At 46.6% G+C, this 16,855-nt stretch overlaps 1 protein-coding gene across 4 annotated transcripts in view; it reads right to left on the bottom strand.

Moving 5' to 3' along the window:
- Positions 1-16,855, bottom strand: part of ITSN1 (intersectin 1) — a 221,074-nt gene that overhangs the window by 47,926 nt on the left and 156,293 nt on the right. For all 4 annotated transcript variants that reach the window (XM_039228609.1, XM_039228593.1, XM_039228583.1 and 1 more), the window contains 7 exons: positions 15,568-15,773; positions 14,682-14,764; positions 10,694-10,860; positions 7,452-7,497; positions 5,072-5,193; positions 2,025-2,142; positions 262-453 (listed from right to left, as the gene is read on the bottom strand). In XM_039228609.1, coding sequence (XP_039084540.1) covers positions 262-453; positions 2,025-2,142; positions 5,072-5,193; positions 7,452-7,497; positions 10,694-10,860; positions 14,682-14,764; positions 15,568-15,773 — 934 coding nt within the window. The remainder of the gene's footprint in view (positions 1-261; positions 454-2,024; positions 2,143-5,071; positions 5,194-7,451; positions 7,498-10,693; positions 10,861-14,681; positions 14,765-15,567; positions 15,774-16,855) is intronic.

Here is a 16,855-nt window from a genome sequence, read left to right as displayed (position 1 = left end):
AACAAAAACAGAAAAAAAGAGGGGGGAGGGGAGGGAGGGGACATGCTACAGAAGGAATGAAAAAAAAAAAAAAAGAAAAGAAAAGAACCCCACAAGATCAAAGTCTCGCATTACAGAAGGTCTTCAAAGAGACTGTTGCGGATGCAGCAATGGTCTAGCTTTACGCTCCGCAAACAGAGCTCGGCAGAACCAGAGCAATGCCGCGTGTTGTACCGTAAGGAACCAGACAGGAGAGACAACGGAGCCGCCGGGGGCACTTACATTGCTGGCTTGGGTCCATGTCTGTGGTCATCTTCACGTAGTTGGAGGGGAAGAGCCCCACTTGTCCACTGACTTCTCCTTTCCACCAGTCGGGGTCCTCCTTGTTGAGGACGTTGATGATCTGGCCCTTGCTGAAGGCCAGCTCGTCGTCGTTCTGGGCGATGTAGTCGTACATGCCGATCACCTGGCACACTGCGGAAGACACAGGGCCGCGTGAGAGAAGGGGCCGCTTGGGGTCACCACATACGCCCACGTGTTAGCGCTGATCTTTCGGGACAGGGCAGACTCTCACGGTCCGCTATGATGGGCTCCGCAGAGCGAGGGCAGCGGAGGAAGATGAAGGATTAGAAACCAAGACGGCAGCAAAATTTCACATGGAGTCTCTAGTTTGTATAAACCCTTCCTCTTTCTCATGTGGGCTTGTCAGCAGAAAATTTAGTGATGCCTGAATGCTCATGGAATCACTTCTATTTGAGTGGAGGGGAACTCCTTAAAAATGCTGAGTCTGGACAACGGGTCGGCCCCGCATCTCGGGGACTTCGCTATGGTTCTCTGCTTCTTTCTTGCTTTCTCTTTAAGATGTAAGGTAATTATCATTTGATCCCACCCCCCCCAACCCTAATCTTACATCGTGTTTTATTCTGCTATATCTTTGTGTCTCAAACTTTTGTCTCCGAGGAAGAAATTTCCACATTCAAGAACAATTCTTCTGGTCTCTTTTTCCCCTCGAGCCTACAGGAGGCTAAACAGTCTTGTCACTTTAGTTAAGTCCATACGGTTAGGTCGTGCCCCTAGTTAGTCTTTCCTAACCAACCTATATATGGGTTTAGGTGTTTCCAATTCTCTGGCTAACCGAACCACTTCAGCAAATTCTTTCTGTGGGTTTCAACCAACCTGCTGAGGGGGGATACTGCCATGCCACCCCCAGGTTGGGGGGGGCGGTGCGGAGATCTAGCTGGCGCCACAGCCCTCTGCCCACGCGAGGCCACAGCTCAGGCAGTGAGGCCCAGCTGGGGCACAGTCCCGGTCTGCCAGTCCTTTCGTCTCTTGCAGAGGCTGCCAAGTGCGGCCAGGGCTGGAATGTAAATTCTGCAGTTTCCACCCATGCCACCCAAGAACTGGTAGCTTGAAAGACCTAAGGCAGAACCCTGCCTCACATGTTACCAAAGCATCTAATTCGGTCTCTTCAGGCAGAAAAGAGCCAACCAGCTCGGCCGCAGGGCCCTCTGTTCTTTGAGTCCCTTTAGGAGAGCGTGTGCAACATCCTGCCCAGTAAGCGAAGCCCCTCTGTTCACAGGAAATGTCACAGGGGAGTTATTTTAGTCTTCAGTGAACAGCATATTGCAACCCTCAGACCCCCATGGCCTCCAGCTCCATCTCCTGACCTATTTAGATCTCAGCCATTTATTTTTAGGAGCCCCTGTTTTGTCCCCTCACCCTCTCGCCCCAATCCCAAATTAAATAGCTGGAAGGAAATCAAGAGAAAAACTCCGGCTTTAATGCCGCAGCATTCATGAGCGCTTTAGGAAGAGGTTCCAACAAGGGCTCTGTTGTACCCAGAACAGCAAAGCCGCTTGGAGGCTTGGTCCTTCTGAAAAACATATTCCAGATGACATTAGTTGGGCCTCGGTCCTGGCAAGCACAAGAAGTGCTTACAGTAGATGTGAGAAGCGACCCGACCCACGGGACTCGAGGAGAAAACCGACGGGGAGGACTGACGTGACCCGGGGCCCATTTTCCGAGTAGAGATCGTAACTGCGTACCTGCTGCTGACGCCGTGGACTTGGGCGGCTCGGCTGGAGTGGTCTTGCTTGTCCCAGGGCTTAAAAGTTTTACGTAATTAGCGGGGAACCAGCCTATCTGGCGCTTTTTCCCACGTGCCTAGTAAGAAAATCATCACGTCAAAACGTTTAAGAGGTTCACGATCCTTCGCGATACAGTTTGCTTTGCAACAGAGCACTTACACAAAGCTTACAGAAAACGGCCAACCAGGAAGCAATAACACTAGAATCTCTGGCTTGCTTACTAGATCACACCATGAAAGCCCCACGGCTAAAATTCAAATTGTGGTAGTCGCTGGTCAGCAAATCCTGGAGTGCTTACTATGTGGGCTGGGCTGTACGGGCCACAATTTGGTGTCATGTGGTATGTCCAACATAAAAGCCTTGCTCAGGCGGCGCCAGCCTTGACGTGTTAATTTCACGTAATGTAGAGATTACGGCAAATGTCATCACATATGGATTTCAGGAATGAAAAGTAGCAATGATCATAAAATATTACTAATCATAGCAGGCAACACTTATTGGGTGCTTTTGAGGAGTCAGGTCCTGCACTGAGCATCTTACATGTATGTATCTGCACAATTCCAAAAGGGAGAATAGTATTATTCTCTCACTTCCCAGATAAAGAAAGTGAGGCCCAGAAAAGTTAAGTGACAGCTTTGGCGTTAAACGCTAGTTAGTGGTAAGCCAGTATTCACCCTCACCCTTCATCCTTCTGGATGATACAAGATAATACACTGTAATACATACAGGACATAAAGAGTCTCCGCTTGACATTGTTTTCAAAGACTGTCAGGCCTCTGGCCTCTGTGACGGCTACAGCAGTTTTCACTGCCATTCTTCTTTGATTCCATCTAATTCAACACAAGATCCATCTATTGAGTGTCTACGTGCTGGGTGCTGTTGGAAAGGGGTAGCCTGACATGGAGGGACAGATAGTAAAGGTGGTGAGCTGAGACCTGGAATTTTTGACACAATCCCTGAGATGGAAGATTCTAGTTGAGAATCTGGAGAAGTGCCATGACCACCCAACTACACCAATGGGAACAGAGAGCTCAAACTGGTCTATCTATGTGTGCGCGCACGCACGTGCGCGCACACACACACACACACACACACACACACAGTATCTCTAGAAGCAAAAGACTCTGGTAAAAACAGTTGCTTTTGAGGATGGGGCAGGAGGGAGACTTTTTACATCCCCTTTTGCTCACTGTTGAACTTTATTTTTTAACTTTATTATTGCTTAAACATTTTATTTTTAAGTAATCTCTACACCTACCGTGGGGCTCAAACCCATGACCCCGAGATCAAGAGTCGCACGTTCCTCTGACTGAGCCAGCCAGGCGTCCCTCACTTTTGAATTTTAAACCATGTGAATATATTACCTATTCCCAAAATAAGAAAATGAAACTAAGAGACAAGAAAGCTTCCTCCACCTTAACTCTGTGCCCCCCCACCTGCCAATTTATTTAGAGGGATACATCTGGGTTACTTTTAGAACGCAGATCAAATTTCCCTTTCCTTGTGGCCTGATAGACTTCATGCCCTTGGCTCAAGGGCTAAAGCTTTTATTTTTACAGGGAATCCGCCCACGACTGCAGCCTCTCATTTGCAAGCCCCCGCGTGTTCATCTGTCTAGTACCCGCCATATGGCTTGCAACGACTCTGCTATGCCCCCAGCCCTGCAGCTTCACAAGGACGGAACACAGAGCTCGCTGGCAATGTCTTCGTGTGTTTCCACAACGAGACTCCGGAGAAAGTGCCAGAAGCCCTCCGTGCACCGCAATTCACCCACTTTGTGGTGGACTGTGAGAACCGTTCAAAACTCTCTTCTGAGCAAGATGCTAGGAATGTGAGGATGAGAAACTATGATTACCGCCTCCAAAAAGCTGACAACCCGCATGCAGATGTGAGAAATATGTGTGAAAAGCAAAGGAATAACATCAACATCAGTACTAAATACCAAGAGTGGTGCGGGCATCAGGGCCCCACCATCGTTCAGGGAGGAAGAGGTGGCATCTGGTGGGGTGGCCACAACGCTTCTGGAGGAGGTGATGGGCAGCCAGCTCTGGTGGGCTGGGGGAGAGGTGGGAGACAACCACGGGGGGCGGGGGGGGGGGACGTGATTCTCAGGCTGGAGAGTCTGAGGAGACGCCCATCTTCAAGAGAGCAAACCACCAAAAGAAACAGGGCTGGAACGGAGAGGTCACTGGTGGCTGGGAAGAGGAGTAGGGGCGTGGCTGAGAAGGGAAGAGGGGTACCTGTGGACAGCCTGAGTGACGCCAGCGCCACACTACAAAGAGGAGTGGTTCCTGGGACCTCAGAGGTCAGAGTCCTGAGCCTGCAAGGTCACTGTGGTCATCCCTGCGGGACAGGTTTTACGGCCGCCCGCCAACGAGCTGCCCGAGCCGGGTTTCATCCCTGGCTCCACTCCAGGCAGGCTCCGTTCCACCCCAGAAACGACTCTCTAGTCCCCTGGCTCACCCCGCACTCTGCTGCCACTTGGTTTCTTATGCACAGCTCCCCACAATATAAGGATCTTCCCCTCCTTGGCCAAGGTTTGCCTGGACAAAACGGTGAACTGAGGACACAAGCAAACGCACACGCATGCACACACACGCGGGATGTAAATATGCTGTGTTGTACAGAAGTGGCTTTCAGATCCCCCACACTGCTACCGACAGCGAGCTCTGCTTCTGCAAGTCCCTGACACTTGAGACGCCTCTGCAGGTGTCCCTCATCATGACTTCTCATGCTTCCAACCCTCACTATCTGAACTCAGGGGTCAAAACAAACTTGGATAAATCTTCCAATGAATCCTCAGCTCTCCCAATTCTGCCACTGGCGGTCCGAAGCTCAGGAAACAAACAAGTAGGTTCCGATGATGTGGACTCCCCCCGATATCCACACACAGGACTAGATGGCACGGGGTTAGTTGTCCTTTTTGCAATGAAATCCTATCTCTTTGAGATTCTGCACATTCAAATTTGGACGGAAGATTTTACACAAAAGGAAGAGACACTAACTTGCAGCTCTCCTTCCCACCATCCACCTGGGTTCTTTTTTCGGATCAGAATCAGCTGCCCAGGGGCCAGGGTAAGCTGCTCGGGACCCGTGGCTGTGTAGCAGGCAATCACCTGTGCGATTTCTGGAAAACAAGATCAAACATCGCAGCGCAGGGTTACGGTCAGGAGAAGGGCTTCTAGGAAGACACAGGCACCTCCCGGGTTCACAGATTAACGTCATCAAAGCCACTGCTCGTCGCCCCATCCCACAACCTTCAAAGGCAGCATTTCAGGGCTCGGGTCACCTTTTGGTGCTGCTCTAGGACTTCCTCACCTTCTCTCAGAACTCATTTACCCACTTCCCTCTGCGAACCCCAGGCTGTTCCCAACTCTGGCACCGTCTGTCCCAGCCCTTCCCACAATTACCGAGAATGCCCTGTTGCCTACAGCCGGGCCTCCTTCCTCCCCACCCCGCCCCCACCCCGCAGGTGCCCTCCACCCTGCGGGTCGTAGCACACAGTGCACTTGAGGGTTAAGGGAATGAAAGAGCTTGGGTGGAGCTTTCCGACCGGCCAGGTAAAAAGAGAAATTCTATTTTCTCCAGAAACGTTCGGGAGCGTGGAGCTAGCTGATTTATGTGTTGCCCTTTAGACGCTCAGCCCCACCCACGTGACCTTTTTCTTTGGGGCTCACATTTTGAGGGTGATCCCTGTATCAGGTAGGAATCATGTCAATGCTTGTTTCTTTTTATTTTGAGTTTAAAAAAAAGAATCTGGAGTTAAGAGGGGAATCTTATGCATAAAAAGTTCAGCACAGGAAAAAAAAAAAAAAAAGGTAAACAGTTCTGTACTTTCCCTGAATGTTAAAAATCTCATGGGAAAAATTCCAGCAGCACCACAGACCAGGCTCTGAAAAGTACATTTCTACTGGCACAGGGGGTCGAGTACGAAAAGACAAAATCCTTCTCTGACTGAATTCTGGCGTATCCGCAGTGACTGCTTTGGGAACTTCTAGAAGCAGTAAGGAACAAACTGTTCTATTCCTCCACACTCTCTCCCCGTCAGAACAGATCTTGATAGAAAGAAGGAATGAGGTAAAGAGAGAGCGACAGAAAGACAAGACGTGAAAAGACCCCGTCCTCTGACAGGGATTTCCTTCTTCTCCGAGAGGTGCAGCAACCCCCCGTGTCCCTGACCACCGGCCACCATGCGAGGAGCGCCAGGCTGTCAGGGGGCAGGCCTGGCCCTGTCAGATGCTTCAGGGAGCTCAGCGGAAGCAGGAAGGAGGCCAGCTTACCTACACCTCGGGCCCACTCACAGCCTGAGCTGGGAAATCTGTGCTGGCGTAAGAATTCTCCCGTAACTCACCAAGGACTGGCTCTAGATTCCAACAGTTTTGGGTTTGGAGAGAGTCCAAATTAGTGTCCTATTTGGCCTTCGCTTTTTCTGCTCCTCAAAGGACCTGGCATGCACAGCCAGCAATCTGCCCCGGCATTCTTTTCTGTCTTTTGTGTCCCTGAGCAGCTCGCTGGGTTTAGTATAAAGTTAAGCCCATCTGGACCCTTTGGAATGACAACCCAAGATGCGGAACACTCAGTAAAAACACGGACTTGACCCAGGTGTTCCAGGATCTGGGGTCTGACCAGAATCCTACGACAACCCGAGAGCCCACGTTTCCAGGCCGGCTAAGGCCGTCTGGGGCGGAGCACCACACACAAACACCAGGTCCCCTCTCTGCCTGGCAGGGACTCTGTGACCATCTCCTACGGACTTCACGGCAAAGGCGCCCAAATGCCCTAGATGGGGAAGACGTGTCGTACAAACCGTATTATTTCACGTCTGTCTCTTTCTCCTCTTTCATGGTGCTATTTGTAGAACGTGTGATTTTGCTTAAATAAACTAAAGCCCCGAATTCAGAGGGATGGCTGTAATTTTGTACCTTCAGTGTGTACCTGAGGCAAAAACCACCCCACGGGCTTCCCGATTAATGGGACCTGCACTCTGTTGCTCTTTGAATCTTCTCCACTACTTAGGTCCTGGGATGGAATGTGCTGTCAGGGGAGGAAAAGAGCGTCCTGGACCTACCAAGAGGGTGACGAAGCAGCGGCTGAGCCCATATCTTACAGCTCCATGCATTACGACGTCCCGCCAACACTGCCCCGCTTACTTCTTCACACCCACGAGCATTCCGTCTAGCCATGTCCCCGCTCCCCGCGGGTGAGGCAACAGCCATAGCTCATGACCGTGTACATGTTATTAGCGGATTCCAAGGAAAGGGTCTACTCTAACCACTCCCAGGAAAGGTTCTTTTGAGGCTTCTGGCCCTAATGAACAAAGACTGGGGAGCAACTGTCAATTACATTCAAAACAGTGAAAAATAAGTATCGGGGTTTGTAACTTACCAGGCTTTTTTCCTAAACTCCCTGTTTTCCCAGCAGTTCCGGAGCCCTTAAAACAGAGCAAAAGGTCTCATTTGCATACTGCAGTTTGGGTCATGCAACTTAAAAAAAACGATCAACGATGACATAAGCTTGAGCCCCTGAAGCCCCCTGTTCATTCTGGGGAAACACAGCAGCCTGTATCTCCTGACATCAGATGGGTACCGGGAAACCACGGGGCAAAAGAAGTACTTTAAAACACACAGCTTTTATCTTCTTCTTTAGGGAAAAGGGAGCAAAGTTTGTGGCACTGTAGGATCCCAGGGGGCTCAAGTTCGGTCTGTGTATAGCATCCTGTCCCTGGGTCAAACCAAACAGGGGGTGTCAGGTGAGGAAGACTATTAATCTATGTTCTGAACACTGAGCCCCTGCTTACGTTCAAATGGTTATTCAGTATTTCACACATAAAAACTACAGAGACTCTGACATCTAGGCACCCAAAACCCAGATTTACTATATAAAATATTAATAGTTTGCCACGTTTTAGAGGTTTCTTTTTTTTAAATAACTGAAACAGTACAGTGGCAATTCAAACACACTTCCTCCCCATCCCATTCACGTCTTTGTCCAAAAAGGCAGCCCCTCTCCTGTGTTCCTTTCTGCTCAAATTGTGCACTGCTTACACACTGAAATTCCTCTATCGGTGCTGGATGTACAATCCATAGAAGCAGACATTTTTTTTTTTTTTGCAACTACTGATTGTTCCAAAAGTGCTCCAGGGTTGAATTCCTTTATGGATACTCATGGAATTTTAAACCAGCTGAACAAGCCAACAGAGACCTCGAGTCAGGGCAGGGGCCAGACTGTAATCTATCATTACAAAGTGCTTTATTCTGAATTGATCCTCAAGTCCCTATCTGCCAGTAAATTAAGTATTCTGATAAAAACAAAAGTCTTAATAAGTAAATGACAGTTACTGTAAGAATAAAAACATGTCATTTATCTAACTTATCATATAGTGCCTTTACCTGGGTTCTTGAAATTTAATAACCATTTACCAGGGAAAGTTTTGAGTTATAAGTTTTACTCTGATTACGAATTCTGCATTCTCAAAACGTATGATACCAATTTCCCTTGCTATTTCTATAGGCTGTGTATCAAAGTAAAGGAATACTAATGAAATGAGATTCCAAGTGACCAGTTACTTCCCTAGTATGGGCTTATAATACACTCCCTAAAAGTCTAAAAGGCACAAGGCAATTGGCAACACCCAATGGTAGAGTGCAAGTAGCTTCAGTGTGCTCCCCCACTTTTTTTAAAGGAGGCTCTCCACCCAACATGGGGCTTGAACTCACAACCCCAAGATCAAGAGCCACACGCTCTACCCGCTGAGCCAGCCAGGGGCACCCCAGTATGCTCCCTGTTTAACACCACAGCTGCACAGAAGCTAAGACATTCTCAGAAGATCGGATTCTGTCCTGGCGCCCCCTCAAGCATGCATAAGAAAAAAGCTGTCCCAGGCCATGTGCCCCAGAGAAGGGAGGCGGGGATAGGACAGCCGCTCCCATGCCCAGAGGGCAATTCTGGTATCTCAGGCTGGGTCTGGTTTTAGCAGGAAAATTTCCTTATATACTGAACTCCTGTCCAAGGAAAATGACAGAGCTGGCTTTTTAAATCTTTTCATCATTATGAAATAATGTCGCTCAATGTTTGTCCGAAATCTTTGGACGAAGATTTTGTTAGTTCTTCTGTGGTTCATAATTTAAGACTCTGGTTAAAAAGCACTTTACGACTCAGCTTACCTTTAAATATGTCAGTTGTTTTTTTCCCTTACTGATTTCAGATGCTTTTTTATAGAAAACTATAATTTACTAAAATACAATATAAGTAATGGCTTTTGTCTTTTAATTGATCCCAAAGGCAGTCCCTTGAAAAGTCTTCATGCCTAGTAAGAGAAACTGAGTTTAGTTGTACTTTTTCCTGTGTCCCTGAACTAGCATCTGTAAAATTCTCACTGGATCTAACCAGCAGCCTGGAGAAAAGCCTAATTCTCCCCTCTCCAGCTCTGAGGGGGACAGTTGGCTGGTGGTCCTCCTGGACAGAAGTGCTTTCTACCTGGCTTCTGCCAAATTCTCCAGGGGTAGGCAAATTCCTGCAAATCCCTCCTGGGTGTCTCAATAAAGCTGCTTTCAAGATCACAGCAAGAAAAAACAAAACAAAACAAAACAAACCCAAAAAACCCCAAATAGCAAAAACAACATTCCCTGAAAAAACAAAACCCAAGCAAAATACAAAGTGCTCATGGGCACCGCAGGGAAGACGAGACGGCCGTGGACGGGCTGCAGTCCTGGCTTCTGAAGCAGCTGCACACAGGGGGCCTGTGGACCAGCCCAAGGTACACCCTCCGACTGGCATTCAAACGAGAGAGGAGCTCTGTCCACTGGCTTACACCCGAGAAAGCAGGTGTGGGGGTGGGGTGGGGCGGGGGGGAGCCAGTTCTTGCCGGTTTATTTATGGGCAATGGCTCTCTGTTAAATGACTACATTGGTTTACCCCAAAATTCTCCACTAACTTGAAATTGGCCACTACAACAAAGTTAGGCTTCCAATACTCTGGAGGCCCACCGCAGTTCGTTAAACTCACACTACTTCAAGACCACTTGTTATGCAAAGGAATTTTTATGGCCCCATGTAACAATGGGAGCCACTTCTGATTTATAAGGACAGCAGCATTTAGAATACATTCAAGCCCTGAGATCTTAAGGCCCAGCCAAAAGTCTATCAGATCTCTTAGATCTTGTGTCTTCCTAATGTGTAGGCAAAGTATAAAATTTTGGAAACTCTCTACTGCGCAATGTTTCTGGGGCCAGTATCACCCCAATCGTTTTGTTTACATGGGCAAAACACTGCTGTGTGTTTTCCTTCCGGTACCCCAGATCAGTGCTTGTGAAGACCTGAAGAAGGTTTACTCCAAATCTTTAGTCAGTCACACGCAGGACTAGGGATGAATACCGAACATTAACCTGGGTGACGCGGACCAGCCTCCATATATGCAATCTCCACTTGGCCCCACGGGGCTCTTCTGCTGGTGGGAACCCTGAAGCACCAAATGGCAAGTTCAAACAATTACAGGTCACTCTGTATTTGCCGTCAACGTCCCAGAATTTTAGCAAAACCCATCAAAGTGTTTCACCGTCAAATATCGTGACCCCCTGCAAAGAGAATCACCACACAGGAAGGGGGAGGAAACAGTGAATGTGGGTTTACCTCTGAATCTTTAAGCCTCACATAGTTAGAAGGGAAGACTCCAGACTTGTCGCCCACTGTTCCTGTCCACCAGTCACCATCTTTCTTGGTAACCAAAATCACATCCCCTTGCTGAAACGTTAAATCGCCTTGCTCAGAACTCTCGTAAGTGTACATGGCAATAAATTCTGGTGGGGAGAAATATCGAGATACGGAGAGAGCTTGATTGTTTACAGAAATCCCAGACAGCTTTGCAAATGCAAGTTTATGAATAAGAAAATTAGGATAAGATCCATTCAAGAGGAAGGCTAGTCACAGATAAAACAGAGTTGCGGAACCCCCTGGGCTCTAAATTCCCAAACTGCACATAAAAATTCAGTTAACTGCAGACAGGCAGACAATTCCTGGGAAGGCTCAGCCACGGGAACAAAAGAGCAACTGCCATGTCCTCCAACACTGAGTACCAAGAGTGAGCTACCATTTGATGTCATGATTTTATTTTAAGTGAAAATGGTTTTTGCATTTGCTTTTAACTAACATTTACTGAGTACTCGTGTCGTGCTGAGCGCTGGTTTAGATGCATTAGCACACAGGATCTTGTACACACATCAAATATCTGTATTTCCGTTTTGAGGGCATCAAGTCATAATTTTGGAACGTTTTTAGATACAGTATATCCTGCATGTAAATTAGACACGGTTTTTTTTCATTATCAAGTACCCCAGTGAAAACTTATGCCTTTTTGTGTCATATACACAGATGGTAGGAAGCTGTTAAAACACAAAAGAAAAGAGGTACATTATTTAGTTAAAAATGGGCATCTACTTGTCATTCAAGTGCATAAACAGGTAGCGGACTGATCATAAAAGCAATGTCTACTCCATCCCAGAAAATAAGCGACCCTTTCTGAACAAGTTGAAAAGAAATCTCAGTTTCTTACATTTTATTATTCAAGTCTTAAAAAATAAGAACCAATGCTCTTTACTGTTTTGACTGTGAAGGGTGTGCATTCCAGAGGAAATTTTTCTTTTTGATGACAAATAGTTGACTTTACTAAGGCTCTCAGAAAGATCACTAGGCACAAAATTGTAGGACACTACACTAGGTACAGAATAAAAGATTTACAGAGAGATGAGCCTAAGTTTCGTGCTTCTACTTTTTCTCCATCTTATCCTAGGCCGTGTTGTGTGTGTTTTTTAAAGGCATTTTTTAAAAAATCACCATTTACCCAGAAAGTTCATTTTTATGATGGATGATGCAGACTTTGCACTAAAACTTCACATGGAGCCCTTAAATTCAGAGCCTGATATTAATTCCTAGGCAGAAATTTAGTATGGAGGAATCCTTTTGGCTAATTACACGAGCCTCTGCAGGAGGTACTAATGAAAGCTAGAACCAACACAAAAAAAACACAAAACCCCCTAATGCGTGTGCTAATGTGGGTGGGCAGCTCTACAACGTGGGAGAGCCCCTCAGCGGTGCTGACCCGCGGGCTGATGCCAGCAGCGACTGCGGGTGAGCGCGGACCCCACGGCAGACACTGGGTCATCCAAATGTGCGAGGGAGAACAGAGGACTCTCTGTCTTCAGTCCCCCAGCGCTGCTGACACCCACCTCCACAGTGAAAACTGGAAAAATGATTTCCCACACATGGGAATCAAAGTCTGGCAGGTTTGCTCAGGACATTCTTTTTTCATTAATACAGTCCTTTTTCTGGTTTCTCAATATTCTGACCCTTCCCTTTTCGTTTTGCTGTTCCTTGCTCCTGAGCTCGTGTTTGGCCACGTAAGACAGGATCCTTGGCAAAGCCGCACTTTCCCCGGTGATTCTTGCACTGAAAAGTCGCTTTCTCAAAAACAGATCTGCATTTTGAAGTAACTTGCAAGATGTTTAAGAAACGTCAGAAGCGTGAACTCTGGCTGAACTTGCTGCTGCACTGTACGACACCAAGGAGACTGCAAACACTGTGGCTGTGCTTGCCCTGCGACGCACCCAGGAATCTGCGAGGCTCCGTGAGAGCCCGGAGACAGGAGGGTGGTCACAGAGTCCCTCAGACCCTCTGCTAGACATGTTTAACACAGAGTACCGGCTGTTCCCATGCCGGTATATTCTAAGAGCTGCGCAAATGGACAATCTAACCTGAGTACGGCTTACTTGAAATTTGATTACCTTTAATGCAGTATTAATAAGGGGCCCATTAATACATGTAAATAGCTCTTCTCAGAACTGCACATGCCAAGTGCTCCCACAGGGCTCCAGAATGCCCTCAATCTCTTCTAGTATTTTCTAATACACCTAAATCATCTCACAATGGATGTAGGCATGGTCACTGAAGATTAGAATTTCTCTTCTGTTACTCTACTTTAAACAATGTGTGTGGCTCACCTATGACCTATATATGGAGGCCTCAAGGGACGAGGCCTCTGTACAGGTTTCAAAATAAATCAGTATTCATCAGCACTGCGAGTACATGAGAACGCTCATTGCCTTAAGGGACTCGGTGTTGACAATCCAGAAAATGAAGCAAACAGGAAATAACCGTAGCAGACACTTACTAGACCTTTCTCTTGAATGCTTTCCACAAATTATCTCCTGATCCTGTAATAATTTCCTACCTGAAGAGGCGGTCCTTATGTCCACTTTACAGATGAGGAAGTAGAGGCATGACCAAAATTACATGGCTATTAGGTGACAGCCAGGGTATAAACTTCGGCCCTCTGATGAGACTTAACCAGATACAACACACACGGAGTTTGAGCGGAATCATGATTTGCTTTATACAATATTGACTGCATGTGCTATGATTCAAAAAAAGCTTTTTTTTGCCTTATTCTGCTCACAGTGGATAAAAAACTCATTCAGACAATTGATAAGAATGTACATAGATAGAACTATGCCAATGATTGTTTAGGTAGAAATAGCAAAAACTGGATGCAACAAAATGCTGAATTTGTTTGGTAGTGATGAGGTTTTATCGCTATACCTAGAAACTATAAACGTGTTTGCTCCTAAAATTCCCTTTGAAAAAGAAATTTTGTTACCTTGAGTCTGAAATACCACTAAACCTTATTCCTTGCTGTCTGCACTGAAAAAATTGTTTTAATGACTGTTTTTCACAAGGCAAGCTTTCTAAGGAATGCAACAGTCTCATGATGGCAAACAAAATAAAGAGGCCCCTCTATCTTCATATAATTTATTCGAGGAACCCATGAAAAATTAGTACATAACTGGGCAGACATCTGCTAGCTACCAACCCTGTTCAGATGTCTAGTGGAAAGTGTGTCAAGTGTAGGTAGCATTCTTCAATGAAGACTACAATAATGGCTACACTGAATGCAGAGAAGACATGAGATTTTTCACCATTAGAGCCCGGATTATGTGGGTTTTGTTCATTTAAAAACCCATCCCAAATATAGGCATATACAATCCTTAGAATTATGTCATGGAGTAAAGACCAGGAAATAAAGCAATTAATTAATAGTGTAATAGGCACTCAAAATGAATTTTTTAGGCCTAAATCATCTGGTGTGGTTATTTACAAGGAACAGAAAAACTGAACTTCTCGCTTTCCTGTGAGGTAGGAGAGATGGCACTGAGCTTGCCGTGACAGACAGCTTTACTCGACTGTGTAGTTACAGTTCTAAAACAAAACACTTAATCTACGAGTCAGGGAGGAACAGACTATGTTCAGGGCAGCCATGACCACAATTCAGCGACAGAGATGCTCACAAAACTTGATCCCTAGTTATGCTGATGGGCCTCTTTCAAAAGTCAAAGGGCTCAGAATCAAAGAGAATTAGAAAATACAGTTTTTGTGATCAATAGATCTGATACTGTTTTGAAAGTCCTTTGCTTCTGTAAAGATCTTAACCTTTCATTTTACCTTGGAGTTGAATGCACTGAACATAAACTACTTCAAAGTGAAATCCAATCTCTTTCAAACATTTACGGTGTATATTATGTGATCCCCTCGACCCTTGTAAAGGACATAATTGGACTCAGACTCTCACCTTCTCCCGAAACGGCTGGCTTGGCTGCTGGAGAAGCTACTCTCTTTAGACTAGCGGGACTTTCTGAAGAACCGGAATCTAGGCTGAAAGAGGTTGGAAGAGAAAGGATTTTAATTTTCATCTTCGAAGAAAAATCATACAAATGACATTGATCTCCCTTGATTTACTTATTTTTTTAAAGCCGCTTAACGTTGAAAACTTTGAGCCATCTACAGCTGAGACAGCTGTCCTTGGACTAAGTTAAAACACACAAGGAGCACAGGCACGATGCTAGGCTCACATTCTTGGGCTTCTGCACCTGCAATGCTGGGTGCACAGTCAGTGTCTACTGGTCTATTTCAAAGCCTGAATGAAACATGCTCATCCAGTATTTTTGCTCTTTTTTATCTTCTTAAAGCTCGTAATTTGTTTTGAACACCGACATGACTGCAATAATTAAACCACAGCCTTTCAGTTACAGAATCCATGCGATAGGGTTCCTAACACAAAAAGACTTCCTTCCACTGTTTCCCCAAATGCTTTGGGGCTGTGAGTATTCATGTGTACTTGGCACAAGGCTGGGTACTAAGCATAGAGAGAGGCATCGTTGCCAACAAATCCACAAATGTTCAAGGTCTCGGTGTAGAATTCCCTCTTACAGAAATCAGTGAAAAACAAGACATCCAGGCTTCCACAAGGGAAGAAAAAATGACATTTATCTGTCAGAGGCTGCCTTCTGTGGATATGTACTCTAACTTTTGTAGTTAAAAGATCAAAAGACAAAAAAAAAAGATCAAAGAAGACAAAATAATCCCACAGCCCTATCCGTGAATCGTAACTAATGCAAGCAATAACTTAATGCCCAACATTGTTTTCATCTAATAGAAGCAGATAAACACACAAATACCTTGTAGATTTCCTTATGGGCCCTGAAATGAGTTTCACGTAAGACTTGGGGAACCAACCCTTCTGACCTTGAACTTCTCCAAACCACCACATGTCTTGCTGTTCCAGGACGGTGATGACATCGTTTTTGTTAAAATTTAAGTGGTTGTCTTTTTTGGCTCTCCAAGGGTACAGGGCTTGTGCTTGTAGCCCCTCCACCTTTTCACCCTTGTGTGGAAATACATAAAGGACCGCTCATTACTCTGTGATCTGTTAGCAATTCAGGCCCCACGAACACTGGCATGACCACCCCTTTCCAGGAGGAGGTGCACATGGGCACAGCACACACACAGCCACAAAGGATTCTGCTTCGGGGCCACACGGGGGCTGGACGCTTGCTTCACTGTCTCTTAGTGATCGCTTGGTTTCAAAAGGAGACGGTGAAAACCTGCCAGCCTATTCACAGGACCATTGTCCGGCCATCTCGAACTCCCTATTTGAACAAGCCAGGAGGTCGTATTTGTTTTGTGGCACCTGGCCGTGTGCCTTTTATATTTGGTTGGATTTCAACCCCCAAGTGGCCCAGGGCACCCCTCCCCCATTTCCAATCTGATTTGGATGTTTGGTGAACGATTAATACTGGAGCAGAAATCTTATGGAGTCTCAAAGGATAAATAACAGATATCGCAGCCTAGGCGGTCACGGGGAAATATGCCCTGCGTTGTACGGTGCTTGTTTTAGTTCTTTTTAGAGACACAGGGGTTTGGCTGGCACAGATCCACTGTAATCCATCACAAACATCTACATGCAAAGGCCACGTGGGGTTACAAAGATGAATAAATGCCACCTCCGCCTCCTCAAAATAATTTAGGGTAAAAGACTTTATTAACCATAAAGCAGTACACTAAGAGGTCAGTACGATATTATCAGCCAAGACTTCACAATTAATGGGAAAGAAGGAGAGATACACACAGGGACATGTACCGCCAGTCAGAACAAAATCGACTACAAAGAGGCTCCAGCTATTCGCTGTGGGAACGGAGAGAAAAGAGGAATGAATTGTGCCCGAGGGCGACAGGGAACGTTTCACGGAGGAGGCGGCGCTGGAGTCGGGCCCTGAAGGACGACAAGGATTTTGCGGGCCAGGGCTTCGGAGGAAGCGCACTCTGGGCCGAGGGCACGGCACGGGCAGAGGCCTCGGGGTGGTCCACTGCCAAGGGTCCAGGAAGTGGAGCACAGTCCCGGGGCGCGTGCGGCCTAGTTTCATGGAGGGGTGGAGGAGGAGCAGAGGCTGGAAAGGCAGGGTGAGG

This window comes from Hyaena hyaena, unplaced genomic scaffold (genome assembly GCF_003009895.1).
Source record: "Hyaena hyaena isolate Hyena2069 unplaced genomic scaffold, ASM300989v1 scaffold_2, whole genome shotgun sequence".
Taxonomy (NCBI): domain Eukaryota; kingdom Metazoa; phylum Chordata; class Mammalia; order Carnivora; family Hyaenidae; genus Hyaena; species Hyaena hyaena.
The sequence above is the reverse complement of the archived record's forward strand: the minus strand, read 5'-3'. Positions and strand labels throughout refer to the sequence as shown.